The following is a 25,894-nucleotide window of genomic DNA, read 5'->3' as shown; positions in this document are numbered from 1 at the left end:
GTTATATTATAACATTCCAATAGGGAATTGATGGAATTAGAAAACACAACAGTTAATGGGGTGAATTGTATCCATTAAATAGCTGCTATAGTGTTGAAGAAGCATACAGTATCCATATGAGGAAACTCCATCTAATGATCTTTAAAACCCTGAATCCTTTTGTGAATGGAAGTTTTGAGCCCTGTCTTTCCTTATACTAACACATTAAGGGTTCACTCACACTAGAGTATATTCTCTCATTCGAGGGAATCAGGCCAATGATGCTAATGACAGTCAGCTCAGACTCTGTCAGAGTTTGATCCGAGTGTCATCTGAGTGGGATTTGATTCTCTCCCATGGGAGAATCACAGCACAGATGCAGAGAAGACTGAGAACGTAATTTCTCCATTGTCTCGGTGAATGTACGTCGGACTGCACTCAGATGACATCCAAGTGCAGTCCGATGATTTACACGCACCTATAGACTTGTATGGGTATGCATGATCCTATCCTTGGATACCCCCCCTTGCATGCTGTGATTGTTTTTTCATATTGAATCGGCATGAGAAAATAATCTTAGATCTGAACTGTCCCATAGTATAACACTGGATTGAGAGGTAACCGATAAAACATCAGATCGCACTCCGCTGTGTTATACGCCAGTGTGAGCGAGCCCTAAGACTTGCTCTATTATTGAGAATATTTTGTTCCTGTCTTTAGGCTTCAGCAAGATGATAGCGGGTACAACTGACGCAGATGAGGCAGCAAAAATCCTAGCTGAGAAAAGGCGTCAAGCCCGTTTGCAGAAAGAGCAGGAAGAACAGGAGAGACGTGAACGCGAAGAAGTAGAACGGTGCGTCCAGAGTAACTTATAAGCTTAATATATTTATATTTTTTCCTATTGTATTCGGACTTATTCAATTGTCAGTTTTTTTGCATACAATTTTTTCTCTGATAGAACTCGTACCTATTAGTATATGGAGCTGTTCACATTTACATGTATTTTTCACGGACTTCGTAGTCCTCACAAAATCACTGCGTCATGTTCGATTTTGATCCAAGTCTCGAATCAATCTCACCAATGTGAGTCTATGGGTCCATACAAAAATCAGACAGCACTGCTATGCCATCTGTGTGCTGTCCGTTTTTTATGGACTGATTGATGGAAAAAGCTTAAGAAACCTTCACTTTTTTTTTTTTTTTTCATCTGAGAAAAACTGATTATGCTCTGATGGCTAAAACTGACACTGACCAAACTGTGATAAAACTCTGATAGAAAAAAACAATTGAAACTCAGACCATTTTTCACATATGTGAAAAAAAGTGATGTCTGAATGAGCCCTTTAGAGGATGAATGTGGGTGGCTGGTTGTTTATACTGTAGGATAATATGAGGATAATATAAAGTTGGGTGCAAAGTTCATTATTCTTAAGGTTTATCCTCAGGAGTTTTATCTATTACAAAGCATTATGCAATCGCTCAAAGGATCACAAATTCCAATGTCCTAGTGAGACAAAAAAAAAAAGTTTCTTTCTCATAAAAAAAATAAAAAGGCATACTAAACCATCTTGTTATCTAGTTTCTTGGGGTTTTATTTTGAATTGTAAGTAATGAAAAGAATAGAAACTACATATATGACACTACCTTTATCTTGCCAAACAATGTCGGAATTGATGCTTCTCCCCATTTCTAATATATATATATATATATATATAGTACAGACCAAAAGTTTGGACACACCTTCTCATTTAAAGATTTTTCTGTATTTTCATGACCATGAAAATTGTACATTCACACTGAAGGCTAGTGTTGAGCATTCCGATACTGAAATATCGGGTATCGACCGATATTCGCTGTATCGGAGTTCCGATACTTTTACAATATCGAATACCGGAATCGGAAGTTCCCATAATGCCTGCGCTCTGCAGTGTCCCTGAAGGATGACAAGCTGGATGGCAGCGCTCAGCTGTGATCCAGTCTGTCATAAGAATGCCATCCCAGCGTGGGAGAATTCTCCTGCTCAAGCGCTGACATTACATTATCTCCCTTACATTACAATTAAATGGAATAGCAGGAATTAATATTTTTTTAAGACGTTAATGCCACAGCCATGGTGGTTGTGGCATTACAGTGGTTGCCCAAATCGATGGGAACAGTGCTCACAGTGAAACATGAAAAGCCGGCAATTCATCAGCGGCATATACCGGTACCCGACAATTTAGAACAGAAAGAATAGAGCTTCACACATAGATTAGATAGATAGAAACATGTCAGTCACATATATAAGAAGTACAGTGACAGTGTTGGTTACTGTACTTGTCATTTAGTGTTAAAATAAAGGATTTATTAAAAAAAAAATTGGCGTGGGGTTCCCCCTATTTTAATAGCTAGCAAAGGCAAGGCAGACAGCTGGGGGCTGATATTAATAGCCCAGGAAGGGTGCCATGAATATTGGCCCCCTCCCAGGCTAGAAACACCAGCCATTAGCCGCCCCAGAAATGGCGCATCCAGCATGTCATGCCGCAGGCAGACACTGAGAAGCGCAGGCATGCTTGCGCTCCTCAGTGTCAGGCTGTGACTGCATCCAGATGAGCCGAGTCTCTCACGCTCACCGCATGCGCAGGAGAATTCTCCCACGCTGTCAGTGACGTGCATGAGGTGAGCTGAGTTCATTGTCAGCTCATCTGGATGCCGTCACAGCCTGACACTGAGGAGCGCAAGCAAGCCTGCGCTTCTCAGTGTCTGCCTGCAGCATGACAGGCTGGATGGCAGCTTTCTGCTGCGATCCAGCCTGTCATCTCGATGTAGCAGAGCTGGAGCTGTCCTGGGAACCATGGAAAGGTAAGGATGATGTTGCTTTATTATTTTTCTTTTATTGCAGGAGATCGTTGGCTTCAGCTGGAATGGGCGTGATGGTAAGTATGGTTTAATTTAGAACAATAAAGAATTGTGTGTTTATTTCAATTAAAGGACTTTATTCTGGGTGTTTGTGGTTTTTTTTAACTTTGATTATGGGGTTAGTAATGGGGTGTCTTTTATAGACGCTTCTCCATTACTAACCTGGGCTTGATGTCAGCTGGCATTATAAGCTGACATCAACCCCAGCCCTATTACCCCACTGCCACCGCTACAGGGCAGTGGGAAGAGCGAGGCTAAGTGCCAGAATTGGCGCATCCTATGGATGCGCCATTTCTGGGGCGGTTAATGGCTGGTGTTTCTAGCCTGATAGGGGGCCAATATTCATGGCACCCTTCCTGGGCTATTAATATCAGCCCCCAGCTGTCTGCCTTGCCTTTGCTAGCTATTAAAATAGGGGGGACCCGACGTCATTTTTTTGGGGGGTCCCCCATTTTAATAGCTAGTAAAGGCTAGGTATTCAGCTGGGGGCTGATATTAGTAGCCTGGGAAGCTCCATGGGTATTACCCCCTTCCCAGGCTTCAAACATCTGCCCCAACCGTCTGCTTAACCTCCGCTAGAGACTAAAATTACGGGGAACCCCACGCCAATTTTTTTTTTAATAAATCCTTTATTTTAACACTAAATGACAAGTACAGTAAGCAACACTGTCACTGTACTTCTTATATATGTGACTGACATGTTTCTATCTATCTAATCTATGTGTGAAGCTCTATTCTTTCTGTTCTAAATTGTCGGGTACCGGTGTATGCCGCTGCTGAATTGCCGGCTTTTCATGTTTCACTGTGAGCACTGTTCCCATCGATTTGGGCAACCACCTCCCCCAATACATCCTACATTATTGTTAGTTGTTTTCCTTCATGTAGAATTAACCTACAAGGAAAGAAAGGGTTTATTTTCATTCCGATATTTGTGTCCCATTGACTTGCATTGGTTTCCGGTATCGGAATCGGCGATATCCGATACTTTTTGAGTATCGGCCCGATCCAATCCGATCCAATATTTCCTGATATCGGAAGGTATCGCTCAACACTACTGAAGGCATCAAAACTATGAATTAACACATGTGGAATTATATACTTAACAAAAAAGTGTGAAACAACTGAAAATATGTCTTATATTCTAGGTTCTTCAAAGTAGCCACCTTTTGCTTTGATGACTGCTTTGCACACTCTTGGCATTCTCTTGATGAGCTTCAAGAGGTAGTCACAGGAAATGGTCTTCCAACAATCTTGAAGGAGTTCCCAGAGATGCTTAGCACTTGTTGGCCCTTTTGCCTTCACTCTGCGGTCCAGCTCACCCCAAACTATCTCGATTGGGTTCAGGTCTGGAGACTGTGGAGGCCAGGTCATCTGGTGTAGCACCCCATCACTCTCCTTCTTGGTCAAATAGCCCTTACACAGCCTGGAGGTGTGTTTGGGGTCATTGCCCTGTTGAAAAATAAATGATGGTCCAACTAAACGCAAACCGGATGGAATAGCATGCCGCTGCAAGATGCTGTGGTAGCCATGCTGGTTCAGTATGCCTTCAATTTTGAATAAATCCCCAACAGTGTCACCAGCAAAGCACCCCCACACCATCACACCTCCTCCTCCATGCTTCACGGTGGGAACCAGGCATATAGAGTCCATCCGTTCACCTTTTCTGCGTCGCACAAAGACACGGTGGTTGGAACCAAAGATCTCAAATTTGGACTCATCAGACCAAAGCACAGATTTCCACTGGTCTAATGTCCATTCCTTGTGTTCTTTAGCCCAAACAAGTCTCTTCTGCTTGTTGCCTGTCCTTAGCAGTGGTTTCCTAGCAGCTATTTTACCATGAAGGCCTGCTGCACAAAGTCTCCTCTTAACAGTTGTTGTAGAGATGTGTCTGCTGTTAGAACCCTGTGTGGCATTGACCTGGTCTCTAATCTGAGCTGCTGTTAACCTGCGATTTCTGAGGCTGGTGACTCTGATAAACTTTTCCTCAGAAGCAGAGGTGACTCTTGGTCTTCCTTTCCTGGGGCGGTCTACATGTGAGCCAGTTTCTTTGTAGCGCTTGATTGTTTTTGCAACTGCACTTGGGGACACTTTCAAAGTTTGCCAAATTTTTCAGACTGACTTACCTTAATTTCTTAAAGTAATGATGGCCACTCGTTTTTCTTTACTTAGCTGCTTTTTTCTTGCCATAATACAAATTCTAACAGTCTATTCAGTAGGACTATCAGCTGTGTATCCACCAGACTTCTGCACAACACAACTGATGGTCCCAACCCCATTTATAAGGTAAGAAATCCCACTTATTAAACCTGACAGGGCACACCTGTGAAGTGAAAACCATTTCCGGTGACTACCTCTTGAAGCTCATCAAGAGAATGCCAAGAGTGTGAAAAGCAGTCATCAAAGCAAAAGGTGGCTACTTTGAAGTACCTAGAATATAAGACATATTTTCAGTTGTTTCACACTTTTTTGTTAAGTATATAATTCCACATGTGTTAATTCATAGTTTTGATGCCTTCAGTGTGAATGTACAATTTTCATAGTGATGAAAATACAGAAAAATCTTTAAATGAGAAGGTGTGTCCAAACTTTTGGTCTGTACTGTGTGTATGTGTATGTGTGTGTGTATATGTATATATATATATATATATATATATATATCTATATATATATATCTATATCTCCCTGCAACAAGCAAGCCTTCATAAGGCGCCAGCAGAAGACTGTAAACGTTACTCAGGTCCCAGATAGAGACACCTCAGAAGCCATTTTCATTCCATAAAAGCTAAGTTTATGTAAAAAGAAAGGGTACTAAAACATTTATTAAAAAAAAACAAAAAAAAAAACTATATCCACTTGGTCCTTTCATGGAGTTGATGATAAACTAAATTTAAAAAAAAAACTGCTTCGTTCTAATGCCCAAAAATGGCCAATCCTTTTGAAGGGGTAAAAAGTAGCCAAGTATCCAAAGAAAAGGTATCCAGGTGGCTCCTCACCAGATTGTCCCTTCAGTCTAGATGACTGTCCTTCCCATTTCAAACTATGCTTTTTCTGAAACCTTGCAGACTTTCGGAGTAAGGCCAGTTTCACACGTCCGTATATTTCCGGTACAGGAAAAAAACGGTACCGGAGATATCCGTGTGTCCGTGTGTGTTTTACGTGTTGCAGCCGTGTGCCGTATCAGGATCACACGTGCCGACGCCTGGGAATCAGCTATAGCGCTGCTCCCAAGCTTCGGGTGCTGAACACTGCACTCATCATGGTTCGCTGCCGGCTCTGCGATCAGCATCAGCAGGGACAATGATGAGGGTAGTAGTGTCTGCTCCTCCAGTGTCCCTGTATAAAAATAAGAATAAAATAATAAAATCCTTAGTCACCTGTCCGTAGATGTCCCACGCTGTAATCCATGCAACCGATCAGCAGAGGAGCCGGGAAGAATGAGCCACTCCGGAGCTGAGCTCAGGAGCAGTGTCCTGTCGCTCACTGAGCGCAGGAGCAGTGTCCTGTCACTCACTGAGCGCAGCTCCAGCTCATTGTCCCCGGCTCCTCTGTGTCAGCTGTCGCATGAATTACAGCGGGCGACTTCCCTGGACAGGTGAGTATATGGATTTTATAATTTTAATCTTATTTTTACACATGGACACTGAGGGCGCAGACTACCACTACCCTCATCATTGTCCCTGCTCGTGCTGATCACAGCGCCGGCAGGGAACCATGATGAGGGCAGCGATCAGCACCAGCACTTGGAATCAGCGCCAACTGTAGCGCTGATCCCTATGTGCCACTACGTGCCACACGGATGTCATCCGTGTGGTACATTTTGCTGACCGTGTATCCGTAAAAAATCGGACACGTCAGCGTGTGGAGCACACAGACACACAGTCCGTGGAAACACACTGACATGTGCGCTGACGCATAGATTTGAATGGGTCTGCGTATGTCAGTATCTCCGGTACATGTGGAAACTGTCACCACTCGTACTGGAGATACTGACGTGTGAAAGAGCCCTTAGGCTGGGTTTATGCGAATTTTCAGTCAGTGTACTGTATAAGTTCGCAATGGACCGCAGACTGCAAATGTTTGTCAATGTGCAAGTGCACGGAAGTGACTTTTCCAATTTTCCTACGATCTGTGTGGGGGGAAAAAATCCCAGCATACACTATTCTGATTCATTTTGCTTATGATAGCAGTGCATTGACTTGTGTAAATGCAGCCTAACTCTACATCTGTGTGACACGACCTAGTGCTGTCCATTTTTTTTTTTCTTAAACAGCACACGGATCCATTTTTAAAACCAATTTTTGCATGGATCAATGAAAGTCTATGGGTCAATGTCTTCGGTCTGTGAGACTTGGAGCATGTCCTCTTCTCATCCGTTTTGTGGATCAGACTACCATTAAAGTCTATGAGGATCCGTGTAAAACTGATGAAACACGGAAGACACTTTGTACTTCGTTGTTCCATCCGACTAACTGATCCAGTAAGAGTTAATGGCTAAAAAAATGAACTAAAATGTCAGCTGAGAAAAAAAATCAATCCATTTCTCTCGTATGTGTGAATGCAGCCTTACAGACATCACATCAGTCATGAGCACAGTTTCAGTATTCTTCTGAACCCGATTTAAAACATAGATGTCTGCAAACCTGTGCCTGATTCATGCTGCCCAGGCTACATGGCTGACTGGCTCCCTTTAATGCTGCTAGTGCCACTCAGTATATTTCCTCACAAATTATTTTTGGTAAGCATGACTGGCTTTTATATTTTGTCTTTCTTTATTTCTTATTTTATTTTTATATCTAACATTTAATCTTCATGCACAGGCAGAAGATGGAAGAAACTAAAAGGAAGGCTGAAGAGGAAAGGCGTCGTTTAGAAGAAGATGCACGACTGCTGGCAGAGAGAAAAAAACAAGAGGAGGAGGAAGCCAGAAGGAAATCCGAAGAAGAGGCAGAGACCAGAGCAGAGGAGGAACGCCTGCGGAAGGAAGCACAAGAGAAGCAGTTACAGGCCTACTTGGAAAAACAGGTTAATAAGCAGCATCAGAAGCTTGAAAAACTGCTATGTCATCTGGACAGAAGACACCCACATCTACACACCCCCAACAAAGCCTCAGGCTATGTGCCCACGATGCAGAAATGAAGCAGAAAATTTCTGCAGCATTTCTGCATCTCCCTGGCAGAAAAAACGCATGCAGATTGTGCATGCGTTTTTCCTGCAGAATACATGCGGATCCACATGCGGATTCACTTGCGTTTCCGCATGCAGATTGACAAGCGCTTTCCATGCGATAGCATCACTTGGAAAGTGCTTGACAACTAGGTCACACTGTATAAATCCATGCAAACAGCATGGATTTATACAGTGTGAACCGTAAAAATTAAAACAAATAAAGCTATACTCACCCCCGAGGCCCCGGCGTGGCTGCAGCGGTCGTCCTGGCTTCTTCCGGGTTGCCGGCACATCGCGAGACAGAGCGGTGAAGGGCCTGCGGTCACATGACTGTGACGTCACCGCAGGTCCTCAAGCGATGCCGGCATGCCGAGAGAAGACGCCGGACAGGTGAATATAACTTTATTTGTTATTTTATTCTTTTTTTACAGGTAGAATGGTACCCAGGTCTGGATGAGAGTCTCCTGTCCCCCAGAACTGGGTACCATCCGCACATAGAGACGCATAGAAGCCGCTTGTAAAAATGTACAGTCGCGGTTTCTATGCGTCTCAATGCAAGTCAATGGCGGGAGTTCCGCTTCGCTTCCGCAAAATTAAATGACATGCTGCGGATTTTTGTGCGCAGCATAAACGCTGCGGAAAAATCCGCAGTATGTGCATAGAACATGCGGAATCCCCTTGGGGACCATGGGGTGCGGATTACCTAGCGTTTCACAAGCGTTTATGCTGCGGAAATTCCGCAGCATAAACGCTTGAAAAACGCTACGTGGGCACTCAGCCTCACACTTTACATCCACACTGGGATACCAAATACTGGTTGCATGCCATTCATTGTTTTAGATGCAGCTATTTCCTGTTATTAACCCAATAATGCCCATGTTGCAGAATTAAAGCTCCAGCTCCTGCAATCCAGCAGGAGCAGGTCTGGTCTTGTCTGCCAGATTCAGCCTGGGATCCTGGGGAGAAGACAGAAGCCGTTATTATCTTGTCTGTCTTCTCCTTTGTTGGTTATATAGGGCTCAGAAGGCAGCCCTATATAAACTTGATGCAGATGCTTCTGTGGGACCTGATGATTACATGATTATTGTGTCTTTATGCAGCATAGCAGAGCTGCTGGGTCTTATCAGGCCAAGATCAGGTATGCCAATGACATCTGTCACTATATGGAGTTGTTTTCCCTGTAACTGGGGCTCTGCTCCAGTTACAGTGGAAAAATTAGATATAAAAAATGTTCCCCAGAGATCTTTTATGATCTCTTGTGCCAAGATGTATTCAAACACTGAATATGTGACATTAAAACTACATTACTGCTATATAGAATATATTTATCAAATTTATAACAAGTAAAATAATTCCAAGCAAATGTTTTTATAGATTTTTTTTTTTTTAAGTCTCTTTCAGTTATCTATTTTCTATAATGTGATGTTATAGAGGCCCTTCTATGACGTTGCTGTTTGTAAAACATTGTAGTCGTACTTTAAATTCACCAATGCCCCACATTATGGATTTTACAGAAGGAAGAGGCTGAACTAAAGGCAAGAGAAGCAGCAGAAGTCTTGAGAGTTGAACGTGAGCAAATCATACAGCAGATCGAACAGGAACGCCTGGAGAGAAAAAAGGTATGTACTTGTATACCTTGAGATATGTGAAATGTGTGTGTGAGTCTTAAATTTGCCTAAATAGATTGCTTCCTTTGTTGTTTTGTCATATTTCTCTATACTGGTTGGAGTTTGATGTTTTTTTTCTCTAAATCCTGTGCATAGGTTTTAATAACTATAATCACCACTAGAGGGCGCTTTGTAGCACACTGTTGTTATTGAGCCTAATGTATAATTGGTATGCAGTAAGCTCCCTCTAGTGGTGGCAGAACTTTGAGTTAACTTTATGCTAAGGATTTGGAGGTCTGTAACAGAAAAATAGAGCTTTATATACAGTTATATGAAAAAGTTTGGGCACCCCTATTAATCTTAAGCTTAATGTTTTATAAAAATTGGTGTTTTTGCAACAGCTATTTCAGTTTGATATATGTAATAACTGTTGGACACAGTAATGTTTCTGCCTTGAAATGAGGTTTATTGTACTAACAGAAAATGTGAAATCTGCATTCAAACAAAATTTGACAGGTGCATAAGTATGGGCACCTCACCAGAAAAGTGTAGGAATTGCATCAAAACGAGCAATTGCTTATTTTCATTATTTTTCTCCTGTTTGCGGTCATTTTTTTATCAGGTGAACTGTTCAAAAATGTATTTATTTTTTTTTATTTAACTTTTATCAAAACACCTATTAGGGTATGTGCACACGATGCAGAAATGAAGCAGAAAATTTCTGCATCATTTCTGCATCTCCCTGGCAGAAAAAACGCATGCAGATTGTGCATGCGTTTTTCCTGCAGAATACATGCGGATCCACATGCAGATTCACATGCGTTTCCGCATGCAGATTGACAAGCGCTTTCCAGGCGATGTTAGCATCACCTGGAAAGTGCTTGATAACTAGGTCACACTATATAAATCCATGCAAACAGCATGGATTTATACAGTGTGAACCGAGAGAGTGTATATACTTACCTCCGATGGCCCGCGCTGTCCTGCTCACTCCGTTCTCCCGGCTGCTGGCAACTTTGAATTGAAAGACCTGCCGACGTCAGCGTCACGTGACCCGTCACATGACTCTGACGTCACCGCAGGTCCTACAACTCACTGCAAGTGCCGGGAACCAAGCGGGAGCGCTGCGCGGGCCGACAGAAGGTAAGAATACATTATTTTTTATTTTATTCTTCTTTTTACAGCTTTTTTAATGGTACCCGGGTGTGGATGAGACTCTCCTCTCCTCCACACCCGGGTACCATCCGCACATTAGAACGCACCAATTACGCAAGTACAGATGCAGTCTTGCAGAATTGGCGCGTTCTAATGCAAGTCAATGGCGGCGAAATCGCCGCGTTTCCGCAAAATTAATTGACATGCTGCGGATTTTTGACCGCAGCGTTAACGCTGCGGAAAAATCCGCATCATGGGCACAGCACATGCGGATTTCCATTGGGGAACATTGCTGCCCTTCTACCATGCGTTTTTCATGCGTTTCCGCGGCGTTTACGCAACTGCAAAAACGCCGCGGAAACGCATGAAATACGCATCGTGTGAACACAGCCTTAGAAGCTAAAGGCAGACCCTGGGCCTTTTTAGGCTTGTCACCTGCCATGTTAAGCATTCACTGTTATTTCATCTGCATTTCGCAGAGCAGAGATCTCCCCCTTTGTCAAACACCTTAGATGCCATGGTCGCTATAGACCACACCATCCAAGGAGTGGGACACCAGCTTTATTGGTTCCTGATACCCAAGGCTGCCAGCAGGAAATGTATAATGCAAGCACTGTAATCTTCTGAAATCAAGATGTCCCTGGCATCCACCCTAAGAATATGTTGAGCTCCAAAATATGAAGTTAAAAAAAAAGTATGAATAATGATATTCTATTTGTAAATGTTTTTGTCCCTAGAGGATTGATGAAATCATGAAAAGAACAAGGAAGAGTGAGGTGATGGAGTCCAAGGTACGTGTATCTACCCACACACCTGCAAGAACGCAGTACTAACCCCTTTTGCTCACCACAGGTATGCATATTTCACTGCCATGGTCTGATCATTGCACAACCATATGAAAATATTTTTTATTAAATGTGGTTATAGTATACGGTTATTGAAAAATGGCATCTAATTTTAGGGAGGTTGTATGCAGATGGTGAGGGAGATACTGGCATGTTAAAGGGAGTCTGTCAGCAAGTTTTTGCTTCCTCATCTGAGAGCAGCATAATGTAGGGACAGAGATCCTGAATCCAGCGATGTATCACTTAGGTTACTGGCTGCAGCATCAGAGTTTTTAGATGTAGCAGAGCTCAGAAAGCTAACCCCGCCCACACCACAGCTTTGTGTGCACATTGTATATTGACAGTAGGCGCTAATCAGTGCTGGGGAGTGGTTGGATCAGGGCTCACGCAAGCTCCAGTCCGGCAAGTGATAATCTCCTGCTGATAAAACATTCATTGTACTGAAACAGCACACAGCCTAATAAGTGACATATCACGGAAATCAGTGTCTCAGCCCCTACCTCATGCTGCACTCAGATTACATGGCAAAATACCTGCCATTTAAGAAGGGGAGGCTGGTGGACACTAGAGGCTGGAGTAGAAGTGGTGCCAAGACAAGCCTATAGTATTGATGCTCCTTTTTCTGAAGGCGCAGCCCGGACCCACTATTTTATTTAATGGTTAGAAAATATTTGTCAGACAGTCCATTGTAAGTCTGGAACTAATAAGTCCGTTTAAGTATTTGGTGGCTTATGTGGGTCCTTTAGTAGCAATGGTATAACTGCTAGACTAAGCCGTTCTGTGCAAGATTAACCTAATTCTGTGTCTAATTATTATGTCACAGAAGGAGGAGACTAAAACTGATGTTCAGCTGCCTTTAAAAAGTGAAAATATTGAAAACCATGATGAAAAAGGTAAGATCACTTCCTTGGGCCATCTGAATTATTTCCAAAGCAGCCAAAATCAAAGTGCAATTTGAGGGGTGGAGATGGTGCCTCAGTTAATGTGTGTAGCTGTGATGTAGTGCTTAAAGCTTTAACTTTTACTGCATTAGTAGTTATTATTTGTTACATATTGGTGATGTAGACGTCTGCAAGTTGCTGCATCTAGATTACATCATCTCGCTTTGTATATAAAGTCTACTGACCATATTAAGATTATCTCTGTGTCTCCCTATGACCTTGGACAAGTTTCGCCAGATGATGCTTCGGCTTTTTCAGGGACAAATGCGCAAACAAACTCACAATAATAGGGATATTTTTGTTACAAGTTTATTTGGCCATAATTTTGAGTTTTTGTCCATAATTGGCTATTGACCCTTTTTTGCCTGAAGAAGCCGCAACATGATCTGGTGAATAATGTCAGAAGGGCACTGTATTAACCTTTTAATATGGGCCAGAGACCTAATATACAAAGCGAGATGATATCATGTAGATACAGTGATCTGCAGATTTATGCATCACCTACAGTGCCTTGAAGAAGTATTCATACCCTGTGAATTTTTCCACATTTTTGTTTGTTACACCCACAGACTTAAATGTATTGTATTTGGATTTTATGTGATATACCAACACATAGTAGGAAATATTTGTGAACTGTAAAGGAAATGATGCACGGTTTTCGAAATATTTTAAAAGTATAAATCTGAAAATTGTGACTTGCATTTGTATGCAGCCCCTTTGAGTCAATTCTTTGTAGGACCACCTTTAGCTGCAATTACTACTGCAAGTCTCTTGGAGTATGTCTCTACCAGCTTTGCACATCTAGAAGCTTAAATGTTTGCCCATTCTTCTTTACATACTCTCTCTAGCTCAGAGAGATTAGATGGAGAGCGTCTGAACAGCAATTTTTAAGTCTTTATACAGATACTCAATTGCATCTAAGTCTGGACTATGACTAGGTCATTCAAACACATGAATATGCTTTAATATAAACCGTTCCATTGTAGCTCTGGCAGTATGTTTAGGGTCGTTGTCCTGCTGGAAGATGAACCTAAGCCCCAGTCTCAAGCCTTTTGCAGCCTCTAACAGGTTTTCCTCCAGGATTGCCCTGTATTTAGCTCCTTCCATCTTCCCATCAACTCTGACCCACTTCCCTGTTCCTGCTGAAGAAAAGCATCCCCACAGTATCATACTGCCACCACCTTGTTTGACAGTGGGAATGGTGTTTTCAGGGTGAGGTGCAGTGTTCATTTTCCGCCACACATAGCGTTTTGCATTTAGCCCAAAACGTTCTACTTTGATGTCATCTGACCAAAGTACCTTCTTCCACATGAAATGTAGGGGACACGGCTATGATATGGAAGAAGGAGCTCTGATCAAATTAGACCAAACTAGAACTTTTGGGGCTAAATGAAAAATGCTATATGTGGTGGAAAACTAACACTGAAAAATTTTCCTGACAACACCATCCCAACGATCAAACATGGTGGTTGCATCATGCTGCAAAAAACTTGAGACTGGGGCGTAGGTGCAACTTTCAGTAGGACAACCACCCTACACGTTAAACATACTGCCAGAGCTACAATGGAATGGTTTAGATCAGGGGCCCCCAACCTGTGGCTCGCGGTCCCATGAATTGTGGTTCGCGGCTGTCTGCCAGCTTAGTGCATTAGCTCCAGATCTAGCAAACTGGTATGAAGAGCACATCTCAAAATGGTGAATTTTGTGAGTAGCCCTGCACAAAACAGCAGATCTGGATGCACATATACTGGTCTAAGGGGTTTAGAGATAATTTAACTCTGGTACGCTGAAGACCGGATGATACTACCTGTCAGAGGAGGTGCTTGAAGCTGGATGAGACAGTGTGGTGGGAGTGCTTGATGGGAGAATATAGAATGGGGGTATTGTGGGAACCCCTGGATTTTCGTATTCTGCTTCAGGGTGACTTCTGTGGAAAAACATTGGTTATCATTATACCCATAATAGGGGCTTTGTTTACCACAACTGTGAGGGGGGCGAGAGCTGGATGTGGCTCGTGACCATCTCTCAGATCTGAATGTGGCTCGTGACCATCTCTCAGATCTGAATGTGGCTTGTGACCCTCTCTCATATCTCAATGTGGCTTGTGACCCTCTCTCAGATCTCAATGTGGCTTGTGACCCTCTCTCAGAACTGGAGGTGGCTCTCTAGGTCAGAAAGGTTGGGGACCACAGGCTTAGATCAAAGCATATTCATGTGTGTGAATAGTCCAGTCACAGTCCAGGCCTAAATTCTATTGAGAATCTGTGGCAAGACTTGAACATTGCAGTTCACAGATGCCTCCTTTGCACATTCACTCAGTAAGGTTGGATGAAAAATGGGCAAAAATTTCAGCCTCTAGATGTGCAAAGCTGGTAGAGACAGACCCCAAAAGACTTTCAGAAATAATTGCAGCGAAAGGTGGTCCTACAAAGAATTGTCTCAGGGGGGGCTGAATACAAATGCTCGTCTCAATTTTCAGATTTATATTTTAAAATATTTAGAAAACTGTATAATTTCCTTTACACTTAACAAATACTTGCTATTTTGTGTTGATACGTCACGTAAAATTACAATGAATTGCAGTACGATTATAGTGATACCAAACTTGTATTGTTTTTTTATGTTTTTCATGTTTGTTTTTTTTTTACTTAAGTAATAAAGAGAAATTTTTAAATTTTGTTTGTTTCGCCATTTTCTGAGACTCATAACTTTCAATTTCCACTGGGTGGAGCTATGTGCTTGCATGGCGATCTGACTTTTATTGATACTATTTTGGGGTACATAAGACGTCTTGATTGCATCTTATTGCATTTTTTTTTTGCTGAGTTTATTTTGTTTCTGAAGAAATATCTATAGTGGGGGTGCTGATAGGTAAGCCTGGTTATACCTGCAGCAATATAAGATAAGGAAAGTAAAACAACAATGAAAAGATTGCGCTGGTAGTGTTGGGCTTGGATATAGGTGCTAGGATGGTCCGCATTAAAATAAGTACATTGGTAGTTTAAAACACAATTTATTAAGGATAAAATACAATAGATAAAATGAAATAAGACTTGTAGAAAACGTCTACCCCTCTTATTTGATTTTATCTATTGTATTATATCCATAATAAATTAATGTGTTTTAAACTACCAATGTACTTATTTTAATACCGACCACCCTACCCCCTATATCCAAGCCTAACACTACCAGCGTAATCTTTTCATTGTTGATTTTGTTTCTCATCACTGCGTTTACTGATCATGAAAGACAGCCATCATCTGCTGGGAAATAGCAGGCTCGGCTCCTGAGCCGACGTCAAAGACTGGGACTCAACATGTGACTTACTATGTGATATGTTGGGAAGGGCTTAAAGGGATTATCTGTCAGCACATTCTACTCCCAAGCCAATTACATTCCTGTGTGGTTTATAACATTTCTTTATGTATAGATAATTAGTTATTCCAGCAATAACTTTTTCAGCTCTTGTATGAAATGAACTGTAGCAGTTCTAAATTGGACAAAACACTTAAACACGCCAACGTTTCAGTCATCCAGGACCTTGGTCACGCTGATGTTCTGTAAAATAAAATACATAAGTCAATAGTGTAAAATGCTCTGACCTTTATGTAACATAGAATGCAAATACTTGAACATGTAGCCAGTGATATCGTAGATAAGAGAAGCTATACAATGTGTATAATAAGTGCTAATCAAAGAAGATGGTGGGGAAACAAAAACCTAAAAATAAACAAATGCCTAATGCTGTATATACTGGGTAGGAGTTTTCTTAGGGCGGACACACAATGTGTTACATATGAACGGAGTATAGTCATGCCATACACAGGCCATGTGAGTAATTGGATTACCACCAGACAGACGGGTGTATTTACATTCTGTTTTACATATTAGTCAACGGATTTTAGTCTCTAATATGTCATATTAGACTGGTGTTGATCACCTCTAGCATGCTGTATTGATGAACCCTATGTATTTTACTTTATTGTTGTAGAATACCACCATAATCAACGTTGATGTGTTTCAGTATTCTGTGCATTTTATAACTGATTCATTGCATGCAAAAATTACAAGTTATTGCTTGAATAACGTATGATGTATAAATGGCAATATGTAATAAGCATCACAAGTACTGTGGCCTTTGTAGGTGAATCGACTATGGAAGTTCCCTCGCCAATCGCCACCCTGAGCATTGGTCTGTTCTGACATGGTGTGGCAACAAGAATTCCTTATATATATGTAGATTATGGTATATGAGTGAAAGCTTTATGAAACAAAAAGCTGGTCTGTTGCAAAGGGATCTACTTTAGGAGTGATATGCAAATGAGTCTGCAAGTGCTCTGGGTGGTACGGAGCACTTTTATTGTCTCAGCCTATCTCCACCCTGCACTAGGTGATTGACAGTTAGCCCCACTTCAAAACTAATGAATAAGTATCCTTATTTTTTTCTCCCTATTACATATCACTATCCATAATATAAATCCATAAAATAAAACTTGAAATTTTCAAAACTAGTCTCCAAGCCGAATACTAGACTCATATTTCCTGTTCTGTATGGATGACTTTTCAGAGGTTTCATTACCATCGCAGACAGGATTGCATTGAAAAGTAAGGCCGCTATATGCAGAAGATAACATAATATCTATCGATCACATTGGTGATGTCACAGCTCACCTGCTCCCCCGCTCTTCCCTATGACCTCTGCACAGATCACAGCATCCCTATGAAACTCTCCTGTAGAGGTCCGCGAGTCAGAGCCAGTTTATTGCTGCCTCTATCCATGTGGCTGCTGAAAAGTGATCTTTTTACAGAACAGGAAGTATGCGCCTAATATAAAGTTTTTAGTGTAAAAATTACAAGATTTCAATTTAAAAAAAAATAAAAAATAGATATGAAAAATGTTTAGAAAAAATGTTTTAAATATAAACCTGACTTAAACAGATCATTTTCTGATGATCCATTTAAAGAGAAACAGTGACCAGGATAGGCTTTTCTAATTAGATTATCTATACAATAGGGCGGGGAAGCAAGTTCTCACTTTTTGATCTGAACCTATAGATACAAAATATTTGTATTAAAAGGTGAATAAGGCTTAAGGCAAAAGAGTGAGAATGATAGTAGGGGTATGGGGAATATGGCAACAGGGTGGAAGAGGAGGTCAGTGATACTGTCACACACACAACAAACTAACTTATGTTGTTTCATTATTTTAATATCCTATTTCTCTATGTAATAAAATTCCAGGCCAGCTCAATGGATTTTCACCGCATGCACAAAATAAAGTACCAACTGTTAAAATCATTGAAACAAAGCCTCAGGAACTGTTTCCAAGTGTCCTAAAGACGGCTGTGGGTACTATCCATCTGGATGTGCTTGAAGGGAAATGCAACAGCTTGGATGATTCTATTGATGAAGTCCAGTCAATGGATGTGAGGTATATACATAATCTTGATTTCCAGTGGTACAGTATATTAAAAATGACAACTGTTTAAAACATAAATGGGTGTCACATTCTTGATCACTGGACACATTACCCAATGAAGGTAGCACTTTCTCAGCCTTCCTCCACACATACTATCCAACATGGTTATCACTTTTTCTTATTTCCCCATCCCCTCCCTCATCCATACATACTGCCCAAAATAGGTATCACGCCCCCAGACAAATTACCCAATGGAGGTATCATCTTGGCACATTCCACATATGCCACCCAATATAGTTTCACTATCTTAATCTCCCTCCATGGGTTTTGCTTTTTTAGCCTCTCCCTCATCCCCAATCATATACGCCACCCAAAATGGTATCGCTTTTTTGGAAGACTAATACATGTTATGTTTTCATATTGCAGCATTTTGTACAACAACATTCTTGATATTGAAATATAAAAGAAATATACATTTTTTTTGTCCACAGTCCTGTGTCCAAGGAAGAACTTATATCCATCCCGGAATTTTCACCATTGAATGAGCACATTCCCGGCGTGTCATTAGATCACAATGGGACTAATCATTCTAGAGCTTTAGAAGATCTGCTGGACTTCACTGGCCAAGCCACATATTCCAAGATAGCCGGTGAAAGCATACATATCGATGACTGTAATAGAAATCTTATTGATGGATTTAGCAGTCCTAGTCAAGAACCTAAACTGAATACTATTTGCTGATTTGCACAGTGTAACATGGGTAAGCTGAAATGTGCTACTTTCATTGATGAAACACATAACATTAGCCATGTTAGCCAGGTTGATAAATTATAGCATTTGCCTTTTAAATTGCTATATACAATGGCCTGCAAAAGTATTCACCAACACCCACACACACACCTTCCTTGGCATTTTTATGTTTTGCTTCCTCACAAGCTGGAATTTCACCATTTGGTGTTTTTTTGAGGGTTTGCATCAGTTCGGGTAAAGAACATGCCTGCAAATGTGAACATTTGTTTTTCTTTTTATTGTGAAACAAACAACAAATAGGACAAAATAACGGAAAACATCAGTGTGCATAACTATTCACTCCCCTAAATTCAGTTCCTTGTAGAGCCTCCTTTTGCAGTAATTACAGCTCAGCTGCAAGTCGCTTTGGATAAGTCTCTGAGCTTTCCACATCTTGCCACTGGGATTTTTAGCCATTCCTCAAGGTAAAACTGCTCCAGGTCCTTCAAGTTAGATGGTTTCCTCTGCTGAACAGCAATCTTCAATCTGACCACAGTTTCTCAATTGGATTAAGGTCTGGGCTTTGACAATGCCACTCCAAAACATTTACAGGTTTCCCCTTAAACCACTCGAGTGTTGCTTTAGCAGTATGCTTTAGGTCATTGTCTTGTTGGAAGGTGAACCTCCGTCCCAGTCACTGACTGACAGACTGAAACAAGTTTTGCTCAAGAATATCCCTGTATTTTGCACCATTCATCTTCCCTTTGACTGAGACGATTTTCCCTGTCCTTGCTGCTGAAAAACATCACTACAGCATGATGCTGCCACCACCTTGTTTCACTGTGAGAATGGTGTTCTTGGAGTGATGAGCTGTGTTGTTCTGGCTTCAGACATAGTGTTTACCTTGGCCAAAAAGTTCAATTTTGGGCTCCTCTGACCACAGCACATTCCTCATATATATGGGAAGTCTCCCACATGTCTTCTGGCAAACTCAAAACAAGCTTTACAATTGTGTGTACGTAAAAGCTTTTTTCTGCCCACTCTTCCATAAAAGCCACCTCTGTGGAGTGTTGGGCTTATTCTCTTCCTATGGACAGATACTGCAGTCTCTGCTTGGGAACTCTGCTGCTCCTGCAGGGTTACCATTGGTCTCTGTGCTGCCTCTCTGATTAATGCCCTCCTTGCTTGGGCTGAGAGTTTTGGTGGACGGCCCTCTCCTGAAAGGTTAGTTGTCGTACCATGTCCTTTCCATTTGATGATAATGGATTTGATGATGCTCCGGGGGATCATTAGAGATTGGGATATTTTTTTATAACCCAACCTGACTTGTATTTCTCAACAACTTTGTCCCTGACTTGTTTGGAGATGTCCTTGGTCTTCATGGTGTTGTTTGGTTAGTGGTGCCTCTTGCTTAATAGTGTTGCAGCCTATGTGGCCTTTCAGAAAAGGTGTGCATATACTGACAGACCACGTGACACTTAGATTACACATACGTGGACTTCCTTTCACTAAGCATGTGACTTATGAAGGTAATTGCTTGTGCCAGAAATTTTTAGGGGCTTCATAGCAACAAGGGTGAATACATATGCACATGGCAATTTTTACTTAGTTGATCCCATAAATGTAATTTATGCCTATATTTTGCTCATTTCACTTCACCAACTTAGACTATTTAGTGTTGATGCATCACACACAAGTCAGATTGCAAAAAGCCAGGGGGGAGGGGGGAGTGTGAATACTTTCGCAAACCACTGTATGTACAAATTGAAATTTACTTGGTCACAAAGTAAATTTTGCATTAAAATGTGCGGCTAAACTGCTCACTTAGGCCATCCCTTGAAGATATATATTTTGAATGAGGTGAAATGCATTTCTGCAGATGTAACAACTAACCAGCACACGGTGTGATGTGTTTGATACATTGTAGCATCTATGTAAATATCCTCTTCAGAGTGGAAAACAGGAATGTGGAGAGTGCCAAGCTGGCGTAAGGAGGCCTATAGGCAATGCAGTGCTCCTCTGCAAATATAATTCAGTATGTAAATAGCCTCTTCAGAAAGGTATTCTCCACAATGCAAAATGTTCTCCTTTGTCCTCTTGTCAGAATCCGCTCACCTAGCCAAATCAGATCTCCTGTTTTGCCCTCATGAGGGACAAATGTCCCAAAACTTGTCTGCAAATAGAGTTCCTAGTTTGGCTTTTTTATCCTGTCATGAGGCATGTGGCAAGGCTCATTAAAGGGTCAATATTGACTTTTAGGATTTTTACTTCCAATAGGTGGCATTGGAGTTCCTGCCCTATTCTGGTGCTAAGAGGCTACTTGCATATTTAAATTCTCAGAGGAGCACTGCATGGCCTGTAAGTCTCCTTACAGCTGGCTTGGCACTCTTCACAAGGAGACAGGTGTTCCCCCTTAAACACCTTTGTAGCATATCATGTTTGATATACTGTTACACAAATGTTGACTATAATAACCTCAAGAGATGGTTCAAGTCAGCAGTTTAGCTTCACACTTCAGTGGAAAATACACTTTATGAATAAAGTAAATTTCAGTTGGAGCACACCTTTATTATAAGCAAAAAATAATACTAAAAATATATATATGTATACACACACACACACACACAGTTATTTGTTACTCTAAACTTGCCTTACTTTCAGAATAGTTCAATTACTCTTATGTTATTAATACAAGGGAAACTTTTTTATAGCAGGCAGAGCAAAATTAAGGGGACACCAGTTATTCCCCAATAAACAGAAAATGAGTGTTTGAGATTAATATGGTGAATAACTACACTGCTATCTATGCGCCTAGATAAAGCGATGATTCTTTTTTTTTAACTCTTTTTACTGAAATTTTACAAGAGGAATACAAACTCAAATACAAAATTCAGGTTAATGTCCAGTGTTCTGAAAGCTCAATAATCTGTACAATTCAATGTTTAATACGAATAGAAAAATAAAAGGGAATAAGGGGATGATTTAATATGATAGTGAAAGTTTTCTACAAATAGCATTTTAACATATGAATGAGTTATATTTTAATTAATTTACAGCACTTTTACTCCTTCTACCCTTTAGCCCTAATTTAAGTACAGAAGTAAATATTCCCAAGACACAAGTATGTACATTAGGTATAAATGCTGACACCAAACTTCAGTTTTATTGTGCTTTTTTTCCCCTACAGATGCTGCAGAGTATCTCAATAAGATATGCGCTTTGGGCCAATGAACACTGCTGGCAGTTCAACATCAAGAGCCAAATTCTGGATTTTATTATCCAAGCTGAATTATTCTGCAATTCTTCATCTATACTGTTCCAAAAACAGTTGTGTTAGCAAAACAAGCTACAGCAGCTGCATCGTTTGTGTTCAGAAACCTCTCTGGGGCACACAGATAATAAAATGCATCCTTTGATATTAGAATGGGTCACTTGCTGTAATACTGACTTTGTTTTTTTTGGCCCGTCCGTACATTGCAGTTTTACTGCAAGAACTGTACTTTTTTTTTTTTTTTTAAATTCTGTTTTTATTAGTGTTTTATAAAGCGGAATCAGAAGCAAATTAACACTGGAGAAAATTCAAGCGTCTTTGCTATCAGTTTGACACACTGAACTTCTAACTATTGGTTTTTATAAAAAAGAAGTCTGTAGATGTATATCAACAGATACTAACATTCATTTTGTCAGGATGTAGTGTACCGTATCTTTTCCATCCTCTCCACTAACATCATATCGCAGTAAATGATATTACAGTCCAAGAATGTAAAGGTCAGCCTTCAATAATAGTTGTGTGATCCCTTTTTTTGTTCGTACGTTACAATTTGGTCTTTTTGCTTCAAATTGTAATCTGTTTTTGAAAAATCAATAGTACCCAAATATTGGGAAATAGACCATATGGTCATTATTGCCCTTAAGACAAAACTTCTGAACTTGTAGTCTCCATCTTATATCTATCTCACATGTAACAAAAATTTAAACTACAGAAAGTTTGACAACTACTGGTCTAAGTCCATGAAGCTTGACATGAAGCATTTATCCATCTGCATTACCAGAAAATGCCCAGAGGAAGAAAAACTGTCAATAAATCCTATTTTACCTCCCTAAATAAGAGTTGGCCTTTACTCTACGTTAGTAACCAAACTCCCAGTACTATTGACATTTCATGAATATTTCCTAGACTTATGATTTAAATTAAAAACTCAAGTCATGTATGACTCCATGATCTAAGATGAATTCCAATGTGTGTGTGTGTATATATATGTATATATATATATATATATATATATATATATATATAATATATTTCTCTCTCTCTATCAGTCACACTCGTGTTTGACAATTCGTCAAAATGAATTCTATGGAGTATAGCTGTAATTTAGAAATTGCCTAATTCACATGGTAATGAACATGAAGCTACATGATCCTGTAGTGACACAGCAAGCTGACACTTGAGTTAAACAGTCTCCAATTTTGAAAGGGTTGTCCAAGAATGTAATAAAATGGCCCCTATCACTTAATTCAAACGGCAGCCCGTCCTAGTCATGTGTCTGGAAGGGTTTCTATCTGAAGAAAGACAGCTCCTGAGACCTATGTTTCAATTGACAGAGGTGCTCTATTGTAAACACACATATCGGAGCTGCCAGAGAAGGGCTGTGACAGGAGATGAAATAAACCTTCTCCACGGCAGGCTGTGCACGGAGGACGGAGACTGAAGAAAATATGATTTGTGCTCTGTCAACCAAGGAAAACATTTATTTCTTCACAGAGGTATGTGTGCTTAAGATACTGCTCTTATGTCAGTTTAGACACAGGTTGCAGGAGCTATGTTTCTTCAGACTGCAGCTTGTCCGGACACGTGGCTAGGGGGGACTGTCATTTGAATTATGTGAAGGGGGCCATTTTATTACATTTTTGGAGAAAGCCTTTTAAAAAATTTTTTTCCCTGTACCCTGAACCAAATGTCACCAAAATGAAGAATCCTATTATGTCAGTGAATGCTTCAGGCTGATAACTATTAATTGATTGTAAATACTAATATGTTCGAGATAATGGCTGCTTATTTGGACGGGTAAAACACTACTGTAATTAACTATGTAAGAACTGGTCTACTGAGCAGCATATTATAGGTACTAATGTTACTGCCTAAATCTATGTATAGAACTAATAATGAGAATGTAATCTGTATAAAGATGAAGTGCCATACATTGTAAATGTAATCTGTTTCTGTATGTGGACTACTTCATTGTTATTAAGCTGTACATATTATGTTATGATTTGTTGTAAAAAGCCACAGGACATGATGAAAAAGTGACGGTAAATATCTTGTGTTCTGGATAAGTGGGTTGTGTTTTGAAATTATAGGAATGCATACATTACATATATAAATCTTTTCAGCCACCATAAAATGACTGTTCAAACAAAGCACAGTGGCCAAACAGTTCAGTGCACCTTCCTAGCTACTCGTATTGCATCAATCTCCACCCTCCCTGGAAATGCATGCAAAAAGATTAGTTAGGAAGGGGCACTGAACTGCTTGGCCATGCAAAAGGTGCACAGAGTGCCTGTGCTTGGTTTGAACAGTCATTTTGTGCTGGCAAACTCCCTTTTAGTTAGCTGAGCTCACAAACGGCAGCCTCTATTGTGTATAGGCAGTAAAGAAAAGTTACTTTCCAGGATAAATAAGCAATAAAGATAAAAACCTAATGCACAATGATGGATTTAATGATTTTTAGTCTAAAATAGGCATCAACATGCGAGAATGGAAGCTAAAGTGCTGCAGATCACACCCCGATTTATTGTTCTGTCTGTAGTACAGAGAACATTATGTCTGTGTCAAAATAACAACACGCAGTGCCCCATTATATCCATGCTGTTGGTATCGATCTTGCTGAATGTGCAATAAAGCTTAAGCATGTTTCTGTGACTTGCCATCAGAAATAAACACGATGGTAATGTGTGTTATACTGTACTTTAAAAATGTCCATTGAGATGTAATATTTTATTACCAATTGTAGATTCATAATTGGCATGACATGTATAGCATGTATAGATCAAAGTGAAATACATTTTTGTTTTGAAACAGACTTATTGGCTTTGTGTTTTGTTTTTTACTTGTTTTATATGTTTCCATAATGTATTTGGGGCGGCAACAACATGGAAAAAAGAGAGTAAAGTACAAAAATACTACATACAGTTGAAACCAGAAGTTTACATACACTATATAAAAAGACACATGTGCATGTTTTTCTCAATATCTGACATGAAATCAGAATAAACCTTTCCCGTTTAAGGTCAATTAGGATTACCATAATTTTTAATATTTGCCAAATGCCAAAATAACGAGAGAGAGAGAATGTTTTAAGGCATTTTTATTACTTACTGCAAAGTCAAAAGTTTACACACATTTCATTTAGTATTTGGTTCCATTGCCCTTAAACTGAATGACTTCGGTCAAACGTTTGGGATATCCTTCCACAAGCTTCTCACAATAGTTGGTCGGAATTTGGGCCCATTCCTCCTGAAAAAACTGGTGTAACTGATCCAGGTTTGTAGGTTGCCTTGCTCGCACCTACCTTTTCAGATTTGCCCATAAATTTTCAATAGGATTAAGATCAGGGCTTTGTGATGGCCACTCCAAAACATTGACTTTGTTATCCTTAAGCCACTTTGCTACCATTTTGGCAGTATGCTTCGGATCATTGTCCATTTGGAAGAGCCATTTCCGCCCAAGCTTTAACTTCCTGGCTGATGTCTTGAGATGTTGCTTCAGTATTGCCACATAATCTTCTTTTCTCATGATGCCATCTATTTTGTGAAGTTCACCAGTCCCTCCTGCAGCAAAACGACCCCACAACATGATACTGCCACCCCCGTGTTTCACAGTTGGGATGGTGTTCTTAGGCTTCCAAGCTTGTCCCTCTTTCCTCCAAACGTAAAGATGGTCATTATGCCCAAAAAGTTCAATTTTAGTGTCAGGTGTTAATACTGTAAGTATAGAGTCTTATGCGTGGGTGCAAAGGAAAACTCTGGAAACACAGGCTTGTCTTGGAAAAGTCTTGTATTACTTCATACAAGTAGTTTAACAACAGAAAAGTCACTGGCGCTGGTACAAATGTAGGGATTACAGCAAGCAGGCATAAACCCTCAGTTCGGTAA

The 25,894-nt window shown here is 40.5% G+C and overlaps 1 protein-coding gene across 14 annotated transcripts in view; it reads left to right on the top strand.

Moving 5' to 3' along the window:
* MAP7D2 (MAP7 domain containing 2) overlaps positions 1–24,822 on the top strand; it is a 138,528-nt gene extending 113,706 nt beyond the window's left edge. For 13 of the 14 annotated variants that reach the window (XM_073667471.1, XM_073667480.1, XM_073667476.1 and 10 more), the window contains 8 exons: positions 700–832; positions 7,695–7,899; positions 9,558–9,662; positions 11,543–11,596; positions 12,474–12,543; positions 17,833–18,022; positions 18,502–18,770; positions 21,927–24,822. In XM_073667471.1, coding sequence (XP_073523572.1) covers positions 700–832; positions 7,695–7,899; positions 9,558–9,662; positions 11,543–11,596; positions 12,474–12,543; positions 17,833–18,022; positions 18,502–18,751 — 1,007 coding nt within the window. In that variant the 3' untranslated portion in view covers positions 18,752–18,770; positions 21,927–24,822. The remainder of the gene's footprint in view (positions 1–699; positions 833–7,694; positions 7,900–9,557; positions 9,663–11,542; positions 11,597–12,473; positions 12,544–17,832; positions 18,023–18,501; positions 18,771–21,926) is intronic. The other variant, XM_073667487.1, reaches the window with a different exon arrangement.
* The last annotated feature ends 1,072 nt before the right edge of the window (positions 24,823–25,894 follow it).

This window comes from Phyllobates terribilis, unplaced genomic scaffold, assembly GCF_046119375.1.
Source record: "Phyllobates terribilis strain yellow unplaced genomic scaffold, ASM4611937v1 Scaffold_2__4_contigs__length_985480577, whole genome shotgun sequence".
NCBI classification, from domain to species: domain Eukaryota; kingdom Metazoa; phylum Chordata; class Amphibia; order Anura; family Dendrobatidae; genus Phyllobates; species Phyllobates terribilis.
Note: the sequence above shows the minus strand (reverse complement) of the source record. Positions and strands in the feature narration are given on the sequence as shown.